The sequence below is a fragment of the Achroia grisella genome, unplaced genomic scaffold (assembly GCF_030625045.1).
Source record: "Achroia grisella isolate CSIRO2021 unplaced genomic scaffold, CSIRO_AGI_Agris_v1 utg1023, whole genome shotgun sequence".
NCBI classification, from domain to species: domain Eukaryota; kingdom Metazoa; phylum Arthropoda; class Insecta; order Lepidoptera; family Pyralidae; genus Achroia; species Achroia grisella.
Genome location: NW_026712560.1, coordinates 1,253,989 through 1,277,592, shown reverse-complemented (window position 1 = coordinate 1,277,592; position 23,604 = coordinate 1,253,989). Strand labels below are relative to the sequence as shown.

The following is a 23,604-nucleotide window of genomic DNA, read 5'->3' as shown; positions in this document are numbered from 1 at the left end:
CAACATACTCTCTTTTCGTGTATTCACATACCTATTTCTGGAAGTTTTTACTAAGAGAATTAATAAGAAACGCAGCAGAAGTTTATCGACTGTAACTGGTCATGCCATAGTGCCGTCTAAAAGATGATGATAATAGAACCTTTAAAGCAGCTTTTCCAACAATGGAGTAGACAACACGCACGGTCCCCGCCTGATGTACGATTATCTACGAAACAGGTTAATAAATGACATCACACTCCATTCTAACAAACGCCTACTTCATTTATATTTATTTGCACACTGCACAGCATTGTGATAGTAATAGATGTGATATTTCATATAAGGTATATTTATTATGCATCTGTGCTGGTGTCAACAGTCATCGTGTCGGAAATTTTGGAATATGAATGCCCTTAATATCTTGTGATGTAGTTGTACACTAGCAAAGTAGATTCTATATTTTGGAATAATATGTCGATCTCGTATATCGTCTTGATTTTTATTCGTTTCTGTATTCGTAATGTTAATGGAGTGCCGTGTTTGCCAAGTTACATCTTATTCCGCTTGGCTCTTCCTTTATTGTATGGTCCGTGTAATGTCTGTTTGATAATTAAGCCCAATTCGAATATTAAGGTGACGGTAATTTAGCTGGTTGGTACTTTGAAATTAAAATTTAATAACAGATTTAGTAAGTAACTAAACATATACATGGATAGAATTGGAAATTTATACAGAACTAGAATTTTGATAAAATAAAAATAAATTGATTAAAATCAATTTGACATGCGATTAAATAAAGTGATTAAATGTGGCGACATTTTGTTCGCGAGTTATTTTAGACAGTAAGTAGTTAGTTATTGTAAAGAATGAATATAAGTAAAGATAAATGTAATGCTGACTATTGCACACTAATACTGATTAAATTGTTTGTGGGTATAGTGTGCATTTTATAGTTATTGATTGGTGTTAGTTAGCTTACCGAGGTTTTCAGCACTGGCGTTGACGTCGTATCGATGCGCCGGTTTGGAGTGTGGAGCGGGAGAATGTAGCGAGGTGCTCTTGTGCCGGCGAATTGTCGGCAGACGGGATACAAAAGACGCATTGTTCTTGAATGATGCACTCATCACCCGACTGTCAAATATACATACACTCGTCAGTCACGCGACACTCAAAGCACTGTAGCGTTTTTAAAAACTTCACATCCCGTAATGAATTGTGCATTTAAATTATATTGTAGTTATCAATCACTACTTTCTATCTGGACATCCGCATATGTATAAATCCAGCTGTAGAAAACAACTTACCTGGTTTGAGGGCTGGGAAGTGGGACTTGGTGGATTTTCCATGTAGCCACACTCATGGAATGTTCATCAGCTGCGTAACATCGCCATAATGCTTGAATAAGGGTAGCTGCTGGTTGACGTCTTCGTATCATATGCTTTTGACGCTGTTGCTGTTGTACTTTCAAAGCAAATCCAGATCCCAAGATACCCTACAAGAATTTGCATTTGTAGATATATTTCAGCACACATGGATACGAATTAAATTAACGAATAACACAAGGTGATTGTATTTAAGTAGTTCTCACCGCAGGGAGCGCGAAGAATGATATACCGAGTAAAGCACAAAAAGATGCGATAAATTTTCCTTGCCACGTCTGTGGCACCATATCACCGTACCCCACAGTGCACAGCGTAATCTGTGATAAATGCATACTCTAGTTATAACTTAGGTTTTTTTTATTAAATACAATTCTACGAGCTTCAATTGTATACTTACAACACCCCACCAAAGGGCTTCCGCAAAGTTTTTGAATTTTGTATCTGCCACATCTTTTTCTGCTAAATATACTAAGAATGATGCAAATATCAGCCCAAGGAATCCTATATATAGTGTTGTGATTAATTCCTGAAATAAATAACTCCATTTAAATACTGTTTAGTTAATGTTTACGGATATACGTTTCTTTCTTTATTTCATAACCAACAAATTACTTTTGTTTACCATCAAATTAGAATTAGAATTTCATGGTATAGAAATGTAACTTGTGTAGAATACTAACAGAACGAAGCGAACATAGCGCTATTAAAACGAGATACGCGGAGTTCATACTAAGGGATTTTTCTGCTACATTAGATAAGTTGAATGTAATAAAAACTGTAATTTATAAAAATGTGTATTTTTACTCTTGGATTTCATGAAAATATATAAAAGGGAATAATGTTACATTTTTCTTTCATAAGTATTCCTACAATGAGAGAAGACTTGAAATCTGCTTTTGCAGTATACAAATAGGTTTGTTTATAGTTGAACAAGAGAATGAATTACATAAATAAAATATTTGTAAGAGAACTTCTTGTATAATTTTAGACTGGACTAGCAACTGACAATCTTCCAAGATGCTAAATATAATAAAACTTATTTTTTTAATATTTAGCCACTTGGAAAATCGTTTCATTGTATTGGTATCGAGCCGTATTAGTGTTTATCAATAGACTTCCATCTTTACGGTTTTTGATCTGGAAATTCTATGTAATTAATTATTATGAAATGAAAATGAAATGAAAAACACTTTATTGTTCCCCTCACAGAAAGAGTAATTACATAAATTAATATGTACATTAAATATGAAAATAATAACAAAATAATTATAATATAGAGGTAACAATGGGCGGCCTTATCGCTAAATAGCGATTTCTTCCAGGCAACCTTAGGATGGAGAGGAGTGATTAGACTGTGTCTGGTCGAGGTGTAACAATTTGTTGTTGGATGTACAATTTACATATCATATGATGACAGGCTAGAATTAGTTGTAATACGACGTATTTATTTGCATTAAGTTAGGTTAGTTACAACTTGCTAAATCCTAATAGTCGTTACTTATTTAAGCTGGACATTATACTATTGACGATATGATTCGATTTAGCACGGCCATCTTCTCTATTTCTAGCCTGACTATTGGAGGTCTAGCGAATATGTTCGTACCTATCTGATATTGTTAATATTGAGGAGTTACACTTTGTTAGATGTAATATAACTTTAACCTGAACTATCCGAACTTACTGTTAGTATCGTGTAGTAGGTATTGAATCTTGGCTTGTATTGTGCTGTTGATATCTACTTGGAAGCCAAAGGAAATTGCGCCCCGTTTTGCTTACTCAGCATGGTTATGTTAAACTTACATTCGGACAAGCCTGACGAGGGGCTACTCATTATCGTAGGTACAATATCTATATTTACTACAGCTTTGTAGATAAAAAAAAGAGTCATCAAATACTTGAAATATGGGATTCTACAGTTCGTGATACTATAAAAATTATGTTGGACAAAGGAACAAGATAAGTTCTGAAATATATAATTATAAAAAAATAATAAAAAGACATCTCGTAGCGTATCTACTTCGGTGCTCACGCACTCTAAGTCAAATTTTGTTTCTATTTATTCTGTATTTAACAGCACTAGTTACTACATTTTACTTACCTACATACCTACTACAATATTGTGTACGTACATACATACGTAAATCAGATCATGATTGGACAGCAATGGTACTTCATATTCTCATTATCATTATTCATTTTCGTAGTACCTAACTGTCATTATATATTTGATAATCAATAATTCATGTAATTTATCAAGTAAATGATTTACCTAACTCTATCATCGATCCTTCGAGCCAGATGACCTAAATATAATACGTGTGATATAAATTTTAATACATTCTAGAATTTATCGTTTCACGGCATAATTATCTATTGATGACATTAATTGTTCAATATATCCTAACTAATATTTCATAATTAAAAGATTATCATATTCCATATATGCATGTAAATATCCATTATTTACATGCATACATAGAATATGGTAATTTTTAACAATTCTGACGTATGAATTGCAAAGTTCTTTTTCTGCTCATAAAATATTGTTGCGGTGTCAGATGCAGTCAACAACAAATTATTTATTATTAATAATATGCGTAAATATGTATTGCAAAGTACAAGTAAATTTGTTAACACGGAGCGTCTGTTTTATTTACGAGTAAATTACGGTTTATGTTAAACTCGTATACGAACATAGCTATAGCTATGCATGCGAGCTGTACTTATAATTAATTCACCTCGTCTGGTAAAGGGGATTGAGAGAATCGCCCAAGGACCTCTCCTTAATCTTTGAACCTATTTAATAATTATGAAGTATTAAATAGAATAGGTTAATTATTCTGAGAGTAGCTAATGTGGCTATGAATCAATGAGTCATTTATTGTTTATATAAGTATAGTGTCCATTCAAATTGTGCTTCAACAGCGAATTGTTTCATAATATTTTTATAAAGCTAAATACTGAACTGCATCAGTACCGATTTTTTAATATCTGTCGGAATCCAGAAAACATACATTTCATGATTGACATCAAATTCTTCTGCTTCTGTTGTTCCTATGACTATAGTCGACCATCAGTTTGCGTTGTCTTTGTTATGTATAGTTAGCAGGATGAGCTAGATAAATAATACTCCATAAGAGTTCGTAAATAATTAATTACGCCGTTGTTATGAAATTAATATGAGACTATATGTCACTAGTGGTACATCCCGGCTTCGCACGGGTATTAAATAAATTTTAAAAATATAAAGTTTATGACACACATATATCCGTTTATATCGATGTGTCTATAACAGTATTATATCACTTCGTTCTATTGTCAATCATTTACGCAGTATACGCGATAAAAAAAAAATATTTTGTTTTAATTTCACTCATTGGATTACATTATCAAAGTTTCCATACGTACTCTAACATTTTTGAAAATATTCTATCGCCTCTGTTTATCAGCAGAAACATAGCAGATTTATGGGATTCTAATGATAGAAGAAATTTTCAAATCGGTCCAGTAGTTTCGGATCCTATTTAATGTAAACAATCAAATCTTTTGTCTGTATAATATAATACATATAGTATAGATATATAGATAGTATAGATATCTATAGCTAAAGTTACCTTTGTGCGGTGTTAAATTGTACATTTACACATAGAACATACACTTTCCTTTGTTCTACTCTACATAATCTTACGAGTTCTTTGTATAATATCCTACTTTCATAATATTTTTGCATTTATATTAGACTTCGTATTTTATCTAGCAGGGCTAGTTTAATAAACGACTACCTATACCTATTAAATATAGTAGCAAACTAGTCTAAATTCCTACTTTTTCAGAACGTATTAATAATATTATAATTTACAATATCTACGTACATTACGTAATTTTTAAATTAATTAAGAGTATCTATTTTAGGAGGACTCCGCAGACAAATTACAAATTATAAAATGTTGTTGATTGTTTGAACTCATATTTAACATGATTTAGAAGTTCCACAAATTTTTCAATTCTTGTTCAAGTATACACATACATGAACATGAATTACATATTCAGTAGGTATATGTGTTTACATATACCATTGAAACGTTATAAATTAGTCATATCTATCTATCTTGACTTCGTCTACATCTGCAGTTATTTATATATATATATATATATATATATATACCTCACACAAAGTCTACCGACTATTTGATGAACTCTAAAAAGGTCATAAAGTAATAGATAAACAATGACGTTCCTGCAATCAATAGAACGATTCTGAAAGAATGTCTATAACTATTAAGTATTAATATATTTGTCGATTGCTTTATTATTTAAACATATCAGAAATTCCTCTTAATATATCAAGTTTAATGTATTTATACTCCAGAGGGATAAATAGACAAAGGCCTGATTATTATCAGTATTTAATCGTATAATTCAGTCATTATGGCAGGGTAGCATATATTAAATAAGAATAAATATTAAATAATTTGGACAATTAATGCATCATGCATGATTATAGTTCAATTAAATAAAGGATTATTTGAATAAAGGATTTTCTATTAAACAATAGAAAAATAGACTCTGTTTTTTAAATTTGTATCTACTAGCTAAAAAACAATTATTATATTTATACGGTTATTAAAACCCATCGGTTTTTTACTGTAAGTTCGGCCGGAACCTATAAAGTAAACAATTATAATGCGATACTGACAACTGTTAGACATTAATATATCTAGCGGAATCTCATGCGTTTGTGTGAATAAATGTACCTAACATTTCGTCACGTGTAGCTTGATTTTGCCTATTGTTATTTTCGCCTCCAAATCTCTTGTGATGTTATACACGTCTAGTAGAGAACGATATTCGAAAAACATGAAATTTTGTGTTGAAGATGTAAATGATGATGAAAGTCTTTATTATATACATTTTAATGTCTAATAATAATAATCAGTATGTTACTTCTATTTCATTTACAAAATTTAACAAAATTTAAATAACCTGTCGGTGAGCGTAAACTACGGAGCCTAGTAATTTCCAGGTACCGCCACGGCGGTCCATTCGCACCATACGAAGTATCTGGAAGAACCGCAGTCCTCTTAGAGCAGACGCCGCAAACACTTGCCCAGAAGAGCCCATGCCCAACACCACTAACGAAGCGAGGATCGTTGTAACATCTAGTAGAAAAAAAGTATATTTTAAATATTAAGAATATTTAAAATAATTATAAGTAATTATATTGAAAATTGCGTAAAGCTGTTGACTTAAAAATCACTGATTTTCCTATCTGAGATTGTAGGGTAAATCATAGATACCGAGTTCATTCATTTACCAAACGAGTAGAAAGAAGTGAGACATTAATAATTGAAGCCGAGTTGAATAATTTGGAGAGGTTCATTTTATTGTTCCCAGTTGGGATATCGTGCGGCCATATTTGGCGGTTAGTACGGTCTCGAGCGGGCCGGTTCCCCGGAGACTCGAATGGCGGTCGCACGAAACTATTGCCGCTGGAAGGAGGTGGAAAATGCGAAGGTCACAGCAGATTGGTCGCACCTGAAATAGGGTCACTTCGTCACGGTTTATGGACGGATCGTGACTTTTACTTGGAAATGTTGAAAATGTAAGAACACTTGACTACGCCTTTACAATATTTTTGGCGGAAAACTTGTTTTGTCATATTTGTTCGGTAGTATCCTCAATTTACTCCGACAATTGTTTTTGTAAACTAGATTTTTAGATTTAGAGAATTGTCTTATATATCAACACATAGAATTAAAGTTATATGTTTAGTGTAGGTAAGTATTATTTTAATTTGTTAATACAATTTTTTATATTAATTTTAATATTTTCTTAAGTGAAATTTGTTATATTATACTGAAATTATCATATTATATAATATAAAATTATATTTAATAGGAAAATAAGTTATATGTGTAATAAAACAAGCCTTAAATGTAATAAAACAAAATTCTGGAATAGAGGAACATTAGTGGTCAATATATCAATTAATAAATTATTATCTTTAGATTCTTTTTTTTTCTTATTTACGAAATTTGCAGCAGGAACCGTACTCATTAGGGTTGAACAAGTGCATCTGTTCGGAAGAATACTCATCGCAGTCTCGTTGTAACATACGAGTATTATTTATTATTATAGTTGTGGTTTCAACTTTTAAAACTCACACATCGTATTTTGGAACGTGTGAAAAATTACACATTTGTAGAATATATAAATAAGTTTGAAATTGATAGACGACCGTAGTGCAACGGTTTAGCGCACTGCCTCACTTTACCACTTCAATTGATTATCGTGGTTGTAGGCGACGCACTACGTTATCAAAATATTGTATCTTTTTTTTTTATAAAATTAATTTTATTATTATATGTACGTATATATGCATAAATATACACGATACGTTCGTCATTTTTTAATAAATATATATGAGGGTGCGCACAATATAATTAATATAAATCTACCCGTTTTCTACACAATATTGTAGTCGGATTCAGACGATCGCGGTGACGCTCGGTGTCACACATAAAATAAGTGCGTGCTCTCAGTTTGCGAAAATAAGTCGGTGTTTTAGTTCCATCCTTTACAAAGCTGATCCTTCTCGCCAAATCTGAACCAGAATAATGTTCAATACACCGCCGCGCGATAAAATAATTTCGTACAAAGAACGCCATAGACTGACCGATAGGTTAGAATGTGCTTCGGAGCATGTGCTCGCTAAAGACACCGCCGCTGTAATTCCGCCGCGTAGCACGGTACGGAGTAATATATCGCTACGTGGAGAAAAGGAGCTCTTCATGCAGCAAAATATGTCATCGCAACGTCCTCTACGGGATCCGTCAGTTACGTCATCAAAGGCGTCAGAGATCAAACGAAAACAGTTGGAACTGGAGGCTGCCCGTGCAAAGGCAAAAATTCAACTGGATTTGATTGATAAGGAGCTGGAAGCTAACCTGGCCATCATCACGGATGGCAGCAGAAGGTCCATTCACTCTTCTAAGCACGCTTCAGTATATGACCCACATATTAATTCCCATGTTGAAGACTGGCTAGAACAGAGTAATGTACAACCGCCGTGTAACGCTGATCAGGAGTTGAACACGGCACCGATGATGCAAGCAGTGCCGGCAACCGATTGTCCACAACATAGCCGCTCTGCACCAGTCAATGGAGAAGATAGTATTCTGCAGCTAGCACACACCCTGAAGGATATGATGGTGAACTCATCATCACACCAGGATGAGCGCTTACTAACCCGTCTCGCCACACCGAGGGAATTACCCACTTATTTTGGCGATTGCATGGAGTGGTTACATTTTAAAAGTGCATACATGGAGTCCACTCGCGTGTGTCAGTTTAGTGATTCGGAGAACCTGTGGAGGTTACGCCGTGCACTAAGAGGTGATGCTAAGGAGGCAGTCACCGATCTGTTAATCGGAAACACGTCACCCGGCGACATCATATCTGCGCTGGAACTGAGGTTTGGCCGTTCCGATATTATTATTCACCATGTAACTACACAGATAAAAAAGTTACCATCTTTACCTACTCATTATCAACAAGATATAGTTAATTTTTCAATAAAAATTAATAATTGCATTGCTACACTCAACGCAATGAATCTGCATGATTATTTGCGCAGCCCAGAGCTCGCGTCAGCAATATCATCGAAATTACCAAGTATATTAATTAGTAAATTCACTGATTATGCATTTGATCGCTTGACAGATGATACACCAAAACTAATGTTATATGCATCTTTTTTAAAACGTGAGGCTGAAATGACGTCGGCTCTCGGTCTATCACAGCCGCGAGAACAAAAGAAACCCGACATGCCTACAATAAATAACAAGCGAACTGATGATCGCTACCGCTACAACTATAATAAACAAGTATTTACAACTACAACTATTAATGAATCTAAATTATGTAGATTTTGCAACAAATCACAACACTTATTGCCAGATTGTCGATTATTTCGAAGAGCTATGCGTAAGGATCGATGGAATTTTGTTAAAAATAACAAGCTATGTTATTGTTGTTTATTGGCGCGACACGATCGTATGTCATGCGCTGCACCTGTATGTAACATAGACGACTGTGGGCTGGCGCATCACACATTGTTGCATTACAGAAAGCCCATCCATACAGACACACAGCCCGTGACCACTATGGCGACATCATCACAACATGAATCATCGAGTACCGACGCGACTGTAGCCTATGTGAACTCCGCTACCGACGGGACTGCGCCCGGGCTACCGGGGCGCGGTCGCTCCCCCACAGTGACGTCATGTGATGTGATACTCAAAGTAGTTAAAGTGAAGTTAAGTGGACCCAACGGTACAGTGAGTACTTATGCCTTATTAGATGACGGTGCTTCGATATCGATGATCGATTCCGGCTTAGTAAATGAACTTGGTCTTAAAAGTTTAAGTTCTAGTTCTATTAAATTAATTGATGCTTTTGGTTTAGAAGTATACCAGTCTGATGCTCCTAAAGTCTGTTTAAATATTTCTGGCTATGATAATTGTAACTATAATAAGTGTAACTATAATATAACTTTACGTAATGTATCTAAACTAAAATTACCTATGCAAAATTTGTCTGTAATAAATAATATTCACTGTGATTATTTATCATCTGTAAAACAATTTGTATGTACTGAGAACGTGGTGCCTCGTCTGTTAATAGGTGAAGATAATTATTTTCTTTTAGCGCCGTTAGAAATATTACACGGTAATAAATATGAACCCTATGCAACGCGTTGTCGCTTAGGCTGGTCGATACATGGTAGTTATGGTCGCACGAACTCATCACTCACACAGGGGCACAGCTTCCACGTTACACACAACGACGAGGTAAGTGAAATTACTATATTAAACAACTTAGTTAAAAATTCATTTGAACTGGACTGCATAGGAATATCAACCTTACGCCGTGAGAATACGGCCGATTTAAGAGCGGTTAATATATTAGATCAGACCGCGCGAAACATAGGTAACAGGTGGGAGGTCGGACTGCCATTCATTAAGGATGTTTTATGTATACCTGATAGTTACAACTATGCACTATCACGCTTGAACGGGTTATTGAGAAAATTTAAGTCGGACAGCGCGTACGCTGATAGGTATAAAACAGAGATGCACAAGTTGTTTGATAATGGTTATGCTCGAGTTTTAAAGGAAAATGAACTTGTAGGTAATCGTATATGGTATCTCTGTCATTTTGGCGTGCTAAATCCGAACAAACCCAGTAAGCTGAGGTTAGTGTTTGACGGTGCCGGTAAGGTCAACGGCTTGTGTTTAAATGACTTCTTACTTACTGGACCCGATTTGTATAACTCATTACTAGGTATTATGTTGCGATTCCGCGAACATAAATATGTTATAGTAGGCGATATAAAGGACATGTTTTTACGTATACGTATCAGAGCTGAAGATCAACACTTATTTAGGTTTTTATGGCGGGAAGACGACAAGTCCCCGTTAAAAATATGTGTCATGCAAAGTTTAGTTTTTGGTGCAACTTGTTCTCCATTCATTGCGCAACATATAAAAAATAAAAATGCGCTTAAATATGAGGATTTGTATCCGGAAGCGGTAGATGTTATTATTAACAATCATTACATGGATGACTGTTTGTACTCGTGTGACAGCGAAGAAAAAGCAATTAAATTAGTTCGTGAAATTACGGAAATACATAGTTACGGCGGATTCGAGATAGGCCGCTGGTCGAGTAATAGCAAACCGGTTTTGAACACAATACCGCATCGAGCGCTCACTCAGTCTGCTGTTGATTTTAAACACGGAGCTAATAATACAACTGAGCGCACTCTCGGTTTGATGTGGTATCCTAATGACGATGCATTTGCTTTTAAAATATCATTCAACCGTATTCCGCAAAACATAATAAATGGCACGGAGCCACCTACGAAATCTCAAATGCTTAGTATATTAATGTCTGTTTATGATATTCATGGTTTTCTTGCTCCTTGTATAATTAAAGGTAAAATATTATTTCAAAGTGTACATCGTAGTGGTGTCGACTGGAAATGCCACATCCAACCAACAGAGTTTGTTCAGTTTACTAGTTGGTTATGTGAACTAAAGAACTTAGATTCTTTACGTATACCTAGGTGTTATATTAATGGTAATGAGTGGACTTTTTGCTATAATGAATTACCGAATATTACATGTATTAATAATAATTTTGTAGACATACAACTCCACACTTTTTGTGATGCTTCAACAAAGGCATACGCTGCCGTATCTTATTGGCGATTGATTCGGTCGGATTGTTGTGTTCAAGTTAGTTTCGTTGGTAGTAAAAGCAGAGTGAGTCCACTCCGTCCTATTTCAATACCGAGGCTTGAATTACAGGGAGCGGTAATAGCCGCCCGCCTTGCAAATATTATTGAGACCGATCATAAGGATTTTAAACCAGCAAAGCGTTACTTTTGGACAGATTCTAGTACGGTTTTACAATGGATCCGTAGCGATCCGCGTAATTATAAACCTTTTGTCGCTCATCGACTCGGTGAGATAGATGAGCTGACGAAAAACTGTGAGTGGCGTCATGTGCCGTCTGATGCTAACGTAGCCGATGTAGCTACACGAGATGATGCATCACCACTGTCATACTCAGACCCGTGGTTCCAGGGTCCTGCCTTTCTACGGCGACCTGAGAGTGAGTGGCCTAAAGATCGTAAGTTCTCCAAGACATCGCAAGATGTGACTTGTGAAGAACGATCAATTAATGTGGTTATGTACAGTTCAGAATTATCTTTGCCTAGCGAAGATAATATCTCGAATTGGATCACATTAGTGCGAGCCACCGCCCGCGTGTTATTATTTATTAACAAATGTCGGCGTAAAAACATTCAGTTTGATGTTTCTTTAATGAAAAGAGCTGAAATTTTATTAATTAAAAAATGTCAGCAGGACAGTTTCTCTGTTGAAATATCTTGTTTACAACAGAATAAACCTATAATGCGTAATAGTCGATTATTAAAACTTAGTCCTTATCTCGATGAGACAGGAGTACTGCGTGTCGGTGGTCGCATCGATAGAGTGGCAGGAGTAGAACTGTCTACGTTGAGACCTGCAATACTTGATGGCGGACATAGAATTACTCGGCTCCTGGTCTACCACCACCATAAAGAAGCTATGCATGGTTCTAACGAACTCGTTGTAAACCAGTTACGACAACAGTACTGGATACTTAAATTGAGACCAACAGTTCGTACTGTGTCTACCCAGTGCCTCACCTGTCGGTCACGTCGCGCCGCACCGCAGCCTCAGCGGATGGCTGATTTGCCAGCGGCGAGACTACAACATAATAGGAGGCCGTTTAGTTACACTGGCGTTGATTTTTTTGGACCTATAGAAGTCACTGTCGGTCGCAGGAGGCAGAAGAGATATTGCATGCTCTTCACATGCTTGACAGTACGTGCAATTCACATGGAATTGACTGAAGATCTGTCCAGTGATTCAGCAATAATGGCTTTACGTCGTATGGGAGCCCGGCGGGGTTTACCTCTAGTTATCTACTCAGATAACGGAACTAATTTAAGGGGCGCCTACTCTGAACTTAAACGTAGTATTGCAGAATTAAATACTAAATTGTTATGTGATGATGGCACAATACGAGGTGTTGAATGGCGTTTCATTCCCCCAGGCGCTCCAGAAATGGGAGGCGCTTGGGAGCGAATGATACGTACTGTTAAGACAGCCTTAAGTAACTCTCAAAGAGGGAGCCCCTCATCCTGACACACTAGCCACTATCTTAACAGAGGTTGAGGCTTTGGTTAACAGTCGACCTATAACACACGTCTCTCTGGATCCCGACTATCCAGAGGCTTTAACCCCAAATCATTTTTTAATTGGTACGCCATCCAGCGGTCCCACTTATGGACTTTTCAATGATTCTGACCTTTGTTTACGAAAGCGTTGGCGTATAGCGCAACGTATTACGGATATGTTCTGGAGTCGTTGGATAAAGGAATATCTGCCTACGTTACTACCTCGACAAAAATGGATGGAGGAGTCGAGATCATTACAGGTAGGTGATTACGTAGTAGTAGTGGACCCTAAACTGGATCGTGGATGCTGGCGTCATGGAGTGGTCAGCTCAAGTCATACAGGTGAGGACGGCCGCGTACGCGTCGTAGACGTACGCACCCGGGCGGGACTGCTGCGTCGACCAGTCACTCGCGTCGCCTTACTATCACCAGCTAGTGTTAGTAGTGCTAACTAGTTAGCACTAAGGAGGCAGAATTGTAGGCGACGCACTACGTTATCAATTTTTTTATAAAATTAATTTTATTATTATATGTACGTATATATGCATAAATATACACGATACGTTCGTCATTTTTTAATAAATATATATGAGGGTGCGCACAATATAATTAATATAAATCTACCCGTTTTCTACACAATATTGTAGTCGGATTCAGACGATCGCGGTGACGCTCGGTGTCACATAAAATAAGTGCGTGCTCTCAGTTTGCGAAAATAAGTCGGTGTTTTAGTTCCATCCTTTACAGTGGTTTTGATTCCAGCACAACATAAACATTTGTTTTCTTTAGTACTTACTGTAGTTACGTATGACTATTTGTATAAAAAAGACCGAATTAGGTCTTTTTTATGAATACTACTACTACTTTCTTACTATCATTCACGAACTTACAATTATACTTTTCTTAGGAATTACATAACTGATTAATGAAAACCCCATGAAAATCGTTTTTAAGATTATCGCGAACAATGTTTCACAAAGTTACAAGAGTTTCGCTCAGTTTGAAAGTAGATGGCACAGTTATACTTTTACAAAGACAATTATGTAATATTGTGACAACATAATTTAAATAAGAGCAATACTAAGTCAGTAAAATATGTAGAACGGAGTAACATATCTAATATTTAGACACTTTTTGATTCCAGAAATCAATTTCAGTACGATTAAATAAAAATTGGAAATGTATCAAACTCCGTTCCACATTTCAAATTGTTTCTTTATGATATGATTGATTGCCAAGTTTTCAGGATAGTAATATAATTTGGTAGTAATATTTTCATATTAAAATTCTTTTCATTTAAAATGCAAATATAAGGAATAAATTGTATAACCTGTGATTATCTATGAGCACTACATGCGTTATGAATAAATTTTGACAAACTCTATACCACAGCTAATCACGAACATGGTTTCTTTCTTCATGTTTTATTTCTATCTTTGAACCAAAGTTTAAACTCCTAAGCCGAAAACGATAGTTCGGGTCGGCCATTACCTAGAAGCACTTAAACTAATAAATTAATTGTAGGTAAAAGGATTTGCATCAAAACATAAAAGTGTACATATGAATATATAAATGATCAGAGCATCCTTGCGAGCAGTCTTCGTTCATGAGTATCTCGAATAGAATTATTAACTATAATAATTAGCTCATAATGCTTCACAAGAAACCAGACTAACAACAACGACTACAACTAATTAAATTTTATACTAATGTTACATAATGATATACTACTGTACTGTTGTTGTGTACCAGTATTTATATACTAGGTACACAACAATAGTAATTGAACTATATATATAAAAAAAAAAAAATCCGACGAAGTTGCGACTTTTATCACATAAAGAAATCTTTCTTTCCGTTTTCTAAGCAATAATAAACTAGAATCACCTTAAATTACAATAATTCGTTATTAGTAATAACACTATTGAAACTCACCGATTATGCAGAAAGGTCGCCTCAAAAATTTGAGGCGACCCATAGAACCTTGATACCGGGATCTGCATCCTGATGACCATAATCTAGGAACAAGAAAGAAAACATTATTACAAATTCTTTTCATGGCTAGCTTCGTTCTCACGAATCCGTTCCTATGGGTATATTTATATTTGTGAGAAAAAAATTAGATAATGTTTATGTGTAATTCGACTACACGTCACTTATTCTTATTTTAAAAAATATACAAATTATAGAGTACATGTACTAAAAATGAGCGAATAAATAAAACTGACTTATGTATACATATATCTTCTTGGCAGTTTTTAAGATTTAGTCTATCGATGAATACGGATTCGAAAGAAGTAATTTAAGGATTGCATTCTCTGCTTACACTTATAAAGAAGGAACTTATCTAACTCGCACGCGATCGTGAGAATAATGCAATTGCGGTTGCGGGCATACATGTATATATATTTATGTATTTCTAATTAATACAAATTTATTTACTTTTACTTTAGAAAACTAAGAATATGAGTACCTACTTATTATGTTACAAAAATAATACTAGTTATATTTGCAACTAATATCACCGTTTATATTAATCTTTATATACAATGATGGTATAAAACAACGCACGATGTACTATGTGATGAAAGTTAGAGAAAAGGGTATTTAGATTGAGCGTTCGACCGTTTATCACGGTTCGTCGACGTTTCCCATTTTGAGAGAAATATGTTGTGTGCCTTTGGAAAGTAAATTAAGTATATTTCTTGATATAATCTACAAATAGGTATATGTAGTTGTATCATATGCATATGATTTCCTTCAGGACAATTATTTCAAATGGAGTAGTCAGTCAGAGGGATTGTAATCTGTCAACGTTATGATAAACGTAACACTTGACATGATCTCATTTCACGTATCTCGATTTAATTTGATTTGCCATCGATGTTGCCACTACACGAGTGTCAACCACAAATACAAATTGATACCCAAATCCAATTTTTTTTGGTGTCCACCTGTTTGAGTTATACACACACACATTGAAGTCTCTATTATTGCATGGAACCAAAATATTTATAATTGAATGTATGAATATATAAATACGGTACATAAACCAAAATAACATTTTTTACAATTTTTGTCTGTCTGTCTATTTGTTCCGGTTAATCTTTGAAATGGCTGGACAGACTTTAACGGGACTTTTTTGGCCTAGCTGTATATAGCTGTGTATAGTTGTAGTAGCTGATGTAATAAGGAGTACCTAACTTAAGCTACTTTTAATTTAGAAAAATCTTTTATTTTAGAAAAATAAAGTTAAACACGGACGAAGTCGCGGGAACAGCTAGTTTTAATATATTGTCCGTTTTTCCCACTGATGTCGATATATGTATATATATTTTCTAATCGATAATTTAAATTCCGAGTTTTTAGATAAAGTTTACGTCGACGTCGGGCAGACACTTAGCAGTTAATAAAATAGCAGCAATTAATAATACGTAAATTACCAACAAAATGGTAATCGTGCTTGAATCGATGCACATTTATATAGAATGAGAACTTTAGTATTTTACTACAGAGGTCAGTTATTATCAATAAATGACATCAAGGAAAATAGTCTAGTTTTTTATGTCGTTATATTTTATGTGTCGTCTATCCTTAGCCATGCCCCATAGTAATCTGAATTTTAAAATTAATTATTTTTAATAAAACTATAAGACTGTGTGCTGTTTTAAATACTTTCTGTGTACAGCGCGGTGATTGATCAATTGAGATTATCATCAAGTATACTACATCCGTCGTGTAAGCAATTTCCTTGTCTATAGGGGAATAAATAAATACTCTATATGTAAGCCTCCTCTAAAAATGTAGACCTATTTTAAATATTACCATTTTGATTTGCAATCGTCCTTCTAGTGCGTTCTCGACAGTCCTCGACCGACGTCCCCACTTACATTTGCTTCTCTAAATACTCATCGTAAAACCCAATTCCTTATTCTTTTGCACTTTCGTATTGGAAGTAATGAAAGCAAATAATTTCTTTTCTGTTCTACCTAAAGATTGAATTTAGATATTTCGAGACTTTTCTTTCACTCCCAACAGGTTTATTTTCGTACAGTTACATCCAAACCAATAATTATAGAGCAAGTATTTAGATTTCTGTAGTCTAGATAAATAAACATAACGATAATTCTGTAAAATGGAATATTTTCGACAGTTACATGTTATTTACAAGTAATTCATGCCGGCAAGCGAAAACAATTTTTGTTTCAGTAGTATATATTTAATGTGATACACAAAAAACGTAAATTTTAATAAGCTACCGTTATATTATTTATTATACACAGAGTATTTAAACTTAGTAAAGTTCAAGCAGTTTATTTGTTTTAGATAAATAATATTAAAAAAGTACATGCACATGAACATCAGAATACTTTTTACGACGAATTACGTATCTGTATCGTCATACTACAACCTTAAAGGAAACAAATATGGTTTACTTTTTTAACAACTAACTTGTTGGTTGTACATAGGTACAGGTTCATACATGTCAATTAAACTTAGGAATATTTCTCTTTTAGTTTTATAGATGTATTTTTGTAAGTTTTTGTATCTGTAAGAAATGTATGTGTTTTTACACAGACGAAAAAACAAAAAATTATTTATATTATATGCTATAAATATAAAAAACTTTACAAATATTTTATAGGAGAATATACTCTTGAGTATTCTATACAAAAGTTATCTCTCAGGTTAATTAATTTGTTATTGGTATTTCTGTAGAGTCAGAGAAAATTTTATTATATTCCATCAATTGGACAAAGTATTTTCTGTCTGCCAGATACGAACGACTTTTGTAGTAAACTATTAAGCCACTATGATATTTTATAATTAACGTAATTTTTTTTTATATTAATAAGGTATGTATGTATGTATGGTATGTAGGCACCTGGTCAATTAATTACATTGTATAGATTGACTGCAATTGCAACTGTATAGTTTTTTCTTTGCGAAATAATCATTTATAGATTTAATAATCATTTATAGCTAAGTGTTCGTAACAAAGTACCTACAATTAAAATAAGAACTTCCTCGGAACAGGAAAATCGACGATAAATTGTATTCGTAAATGAGATAAATAATATGTGTGAAAAGGGGTGTCGCGTGAAAGTGACATATAGTGGTTAGTATAGGACCTCCCATAGGGGTGTTATAGATTTAGGTATCTCTGTGTTGTGGCCAGGGTCGGATTAATCATGTCGGGGTACGTTGGTAATGCAATTTTTCGGGCCCCCAGAGAGTAAAGAGGTCGTACAAATATATATTTATTATATATATATATATATATATAAATTTACGCTATTTAACTTAATATTATATAACTAATAATATTGCCTCATATTTTACACAGATATTATTTTGCACAGACTATCAAACATATAAATAGATTATTTTTTAATCGGAAAAAAGAGTATTTTATACGTTGTCAAGACGATGACGACGATTCACGACGGCAGTCTGCTACGCTAGCGTCAATACCTTTACCCAACAGTATTCTTTATAAAGGTATACAGAAAGTTTATACTATATAATATCACTGAGCGATGATATATATATTGATTATAAAATATTTTTTAAACAGGGTCTTCCAGCCGTTTTAGATCAATTTTTCAAGTTGTGAAGGCATGTAAGTAGAATTCAATTTTTTTTTATTATATCAAAATAGACTACGTATCAATATTAAATGATTCCGTTTTATAACTATGAAATATTTAATCTACCATCAGCATGCGTCGAAAAAAGTAATATTAGAATATCTGTTGCCATTAAGGATATAATAAAATTTTCACCGTATAAAATGTTTTCATTTTCTTATATGAGCTCTGGCTAATATTACTCCACACCTTTAAATTAATATTAGTGATTAATTTAATGTTGTGGAAATTTGCAAAATATTGCTTATTGTTTGATTGATCTATATTTCATAATAATATTAAATAAATAAATATAATATATTTTTTATTATTGTTGCAAAAGCACAATACTTTTCCAATAATAGTACGTTTAACTTATAGTAAGATTCATGTATTCATGTCGAATTTAAATATTGTCCCTATTATCGACCAAATACACATACAGAACATAAACTTTGTACTTTCACATTTAATTTTATCACTTAAACCCTACCTACTGATAATTTTATGGATAAGATAAAACCAATTCAAGAGGACTAGACCCCGATTAGTGAGGCTAGTTGCTTAATTAGTTTTGGCAAAGGATCGAGGATAATGCTGATTAGTAGGATGAATTCAACATACCTACTTAGATAGTAATATAATTTAATTAAAATATGTAATTAGTATTTCTATAGATTTCTATATGATATAACAGAATACGTTTGGTTTTGTATTATAACCTGAATTAATTAAATTAAATTAATTTCTATGACTCTAAGGCTATGAGGCTGAGTAGGTATTACGGAAATGATTTTTGTACTAAACGAGACCTGTCTCAAATACATAAGTTAAATAGACAGTAACATTCTTTATCCAAATAAATCCAAAGAAACTTCGCTGTTGTTCTGTAACTATTGAAAATAAAAGCAATACTTTGTTTTAAGTGAACAGAAAATAAACAAAAATATAATAATGGAATGAAAGCCTGTTGAAGCGGAGCAATCCGTCTCATTGAGTGACGAATCACTTCAGGCGCGGTAAGCTCTCTGAGCTTATCTACGAGTAGGTACGAGTGCGTCACATTCTGTTAACTGTGCCGGTCGTAGATATTAAAATAAGTATTTTATAACATTTTAGTGTCTATTCCTATGTTACTTAAAATATAAGATCCTAGTGCATATATTATCTACTTTAGGGCATACTTTGTTTTTTTTATTTGTACCATAACAAAGGAATGTCATGGTAGCTTTAAATTATGTAATTCATGCCGAAACTTCTTTACTGCATATACATAGGACCTATATTCTTATCAAGATACCAAGGCAGTTCATTTTTCTTTTGAATATATATTAAAGACCGAAACTGTAAAATTTTTGAGCATGAAAAAAATAATGGCATTGGAGATACGAAAGTTTATAATTATCGCTAGTTATTAACATACATATTAATATAATACCTATTCGTCATTCTAATTTATAATAAACAAATTAAATCAACGACTTTCTATCAATTTACTTTACCGTGTACTTAGGTGTAAAATATTGTAAAATAATATTCTATATAAATAATTTATTATAATGCTACGTGCATATCACATATATTTCTACTGAAATACAAAATGGTGACTGATTACGAATCCAATATGTCACCACCCTTGAAAGTTTAAAATAAATACATACGCACAGCGATTAATAACAAGAACCGAACAAATGAAATAACTGAACTTTGGTAAAATGCGTAGGTCACAAGAAATGTGATGGCAATAATAAACATAAATTTAATAATAATATAAATAATTTATAAATAATAATAATTTAATAATCCTATAAAGGAAGGATCCTTATATGTATTATACAATATGTATTCGGAATCAAAGCGCGAACAGCTTGTGTCTGAAATCGAGAGTACTCTCACCAGAGTCTCCGATTGGGGGCGATTGAACTTAGTTCAATTCAACCCTACCAAGACACAAGCCTGCGCGTTCACCGCTAAGAAAACCCCTTTTGCTGTGGCTCCGCAATTCCAGAACACGTCCATTACCATCTCTAAGAGCATTGGGATTCTCGGTGTCGACATCTCTAGCACAGTTGAGTTCCGTAGTCACCTCGAAGAAAAGGTCAAGCTGGCGTCCAAGAAGCTCGGTGTGCTGAATAGAGCGAGGCGGTACTTCACTGCGAACCAGAGACTTCTATTGTATAAGTCGCAAGTTCGGCCGCACATGGAGTACTGCTCTCATATTTGGGCAGGAGCACCTGGATACCAGCTCGGTCCTTTTGACTCGGTTCAGAGACGTGCTATGAGAATTTTCGATGATCCCAATCTCTCTAACGGTATCGAACCACTTAGCTTGAGGCGAGACTTCGCATCGCTTTGTGTGTTCTACCGAATATACAACGGACTGTGTTCTGATGAATTGTTTGACATGATGCCTACGGGTACCTTTTACCATCGCACCGCTCGCCATCGACAGGGAATTCATCTCCACACGCTGGAACCTAAGTGGTCTCGGACAGTGCGGTTTCAGAGGTGCTTCCTCCCGCGTACACTTAGATTGTGGAATGAACTACGTGCCGAGGTTTTCTCGAGAGACTACAGCATGGGGGTTTTCAAGAAGGGTATATTAAGGTTTCTTAAGGGTCGGCAACGCGTATCACCCCTGGTGTTTCAGGCGTCCATAGGCTACGGTAACCGTTTACCATCAGATGGGCCGTATGCTTGTTTGCCACCTAAGTGGTATAAAAAAAATGTATAATATATAACTCTTTGGGAGCAAAATTTAAATATTGTGAGGCAAACTAACAGTTCGCTTAAATAAAACATACGTATTCTTTTTTATTATTCAAGTACAAATTAATTAACAAAAATATTTGTATTGTTCTCAAGAACGCAGGTCTGCGTTCTTGAGAACAAAATATTTATACCTATAAGCAGTTTTTTTTAGCTTAATTTGTAAGCAATTGTTTATATACATTAACTTTGAAGGTTTTGTCTGAATGTGGAGTTCATTCTCAGAAGAGTGTATTCTTATAAGATGTATTCTCATAAGAGAGATGCTAACTCTTATAAAACGTATGCTTAAATAGCTAAAGGAAAAAGTATAATATTTAATTAAATCTGTGAGGATGCGCTATTTATTTAGGGGCTGTACTATTTTATTATTTAAGTATACTGCTAATAAAGAAATAATTACCTTAGAAAGAACTCGATAGCAAACCAGATTACAACAACAGTTTCCATGTAAAACAGAACTATCCCAGCCTTCGCCTCGTATTCTTCGATCGTAGAGAATACAGACAGCGACAAACACATGAACACCATCAGGAACCTGCATAAAAATACAGACGTATTTATTCAGGATATTTATGAGTATTACCTACGGGTAAGAAAGTAACGCTTGACTTTGTTAAGTCTTTTCATGCTATTTAGGGAAAGTTAAGTAGGTAATCCCTAAAAATAACGACTACCATTTGTGACGTAAATTTGCATATGAAATCAACACAACACAAGAATAAATCGATCGTAAAAGTAATTATTGGAATTAATTTAGTTTGGGCGGAGATAACGTAGGTACATAAGTCGAATTAAGACTCTCTTTTAGCAGTTAGAAATAAATACGAGTACACAGTATATATGTATAATAAGAGAGCACAGTACGACAGCTAGTAAACTTTAAACTCACAGACCGACGGCTTCAAACATTTGTTGTGAATGTAACAGCAAACAACCTCGTGAAATGCTCTTTGCAGTGAAAATCAAAATTAAAATAAGTATAGCGTATTCAGATTTATTGTTACAAATAAACGATTGTATATGAAGTTTTTCGCTCTCAGATAAAAAGTCATTTTTTTACATGAGGAAAGGCGAGAACCTCATAGACTCAAAATAAAATGGCAATTATGAGGAAGAGGAGGAGAATTAGCATAAATCTTTTAGATACTGTAGGGAGACAAAAAAGTAATACAACTAATATGGCAAGTAAATTGTGCTTGTAAATTTGTGCTATACATAAATTTCTAACCGTTATTTACATTAATCTCGACACAAAGTGTTTTGTTATTCTTTCTGGTAGTTGATAAGTATCACGAAAACAGTGTTGTTTACAAATAGAAAAAGTGGGTTAATGTCTCGCTGGAGAAGACTTACACAATCATATGATACAGGACAGCCTTTACACCCCTGGGTCGTTCGAGGAAGTTGTAGAACTTGGACTGTAGACGGCGATATCGCGCGTCGCGTCGCGTGGCGCGGTAACTGAGCGGTTTTCCCAGCAGAGACATCCGAGGCGTCGCCAGCCGGTCGCCACCACTCTTACTCTCACTGCAAAGATTGATACGGACACATCTCATACCTTATATATAACACTAGCATATTAATATATAACTATTGGACATTACATTTTTATCGTATGCTATTTTGTCATATACTAAAAAATTATTTTCTTGTTATACCTAATTGGTTTCGTTAGGTCATTCGTTTGTAATACAATTTAAACAAATAGATTAGGTTTCTAGAATTAAAAAAACAATTAAAAGTTAATGTTTGTGCCCAATATATATAATAGTTGTAATAATTTAAATAGTGAAGTTATTTCATGCTCTTAACTGAATCTGTTGGTCATTTGCAAAACATTTTGTTATGTAAATAAATACATATACGAATGATAATCTTATTTAATTTCTATTAACACATACTCGGACATATATATATTTAGCCTAATTAAACAATAGAAAATATTTAGGTTAATTCAGTACTTTGGTTTATAACTAACATATTATTCGAGTATTGGAAAATACTTAGTATTTTTGTCAAATTAAAAAAAATCATGTACCGAACT

The 23,604-nt window shown here is 34.2% G+C and overlaps 1 protein-coding gene across 1 annotated transcript; it reads right to left on the bottom strand.

Annotated features, from left to right (window-relative positions):
- Positions 1-932: 932 nt before the first annotated feature.
- On the bottom strand, positions 933-23,066 carry LOC131855463 (potassium voltage-gated channel subfamily KQT member 5-like). The gene is made up of 8 exons (XM_059206776.1): positions 22,914-23,066; positions 21,961-22,095; positions 15,094-15,176; positions 6,345-6,520; positions 1,759-1,887; positions 1,568-1,678; positions 1,284-1,471; positions 933-1,110 (listed from the first exon to the last, which is right to left on the bottom strand). Exons 1-8 carry the CDS (start codon positions 23,045-23,047, stop codon positions 933-935), a joined length of 1,134 nt encoding a protein of 377 aa, XP_059062759.1. The 5' UTR covers positions 23,048-23,066.
- Between the last annotated feature and the right edge of the window lie 538 nt (positions 23,067-23,604).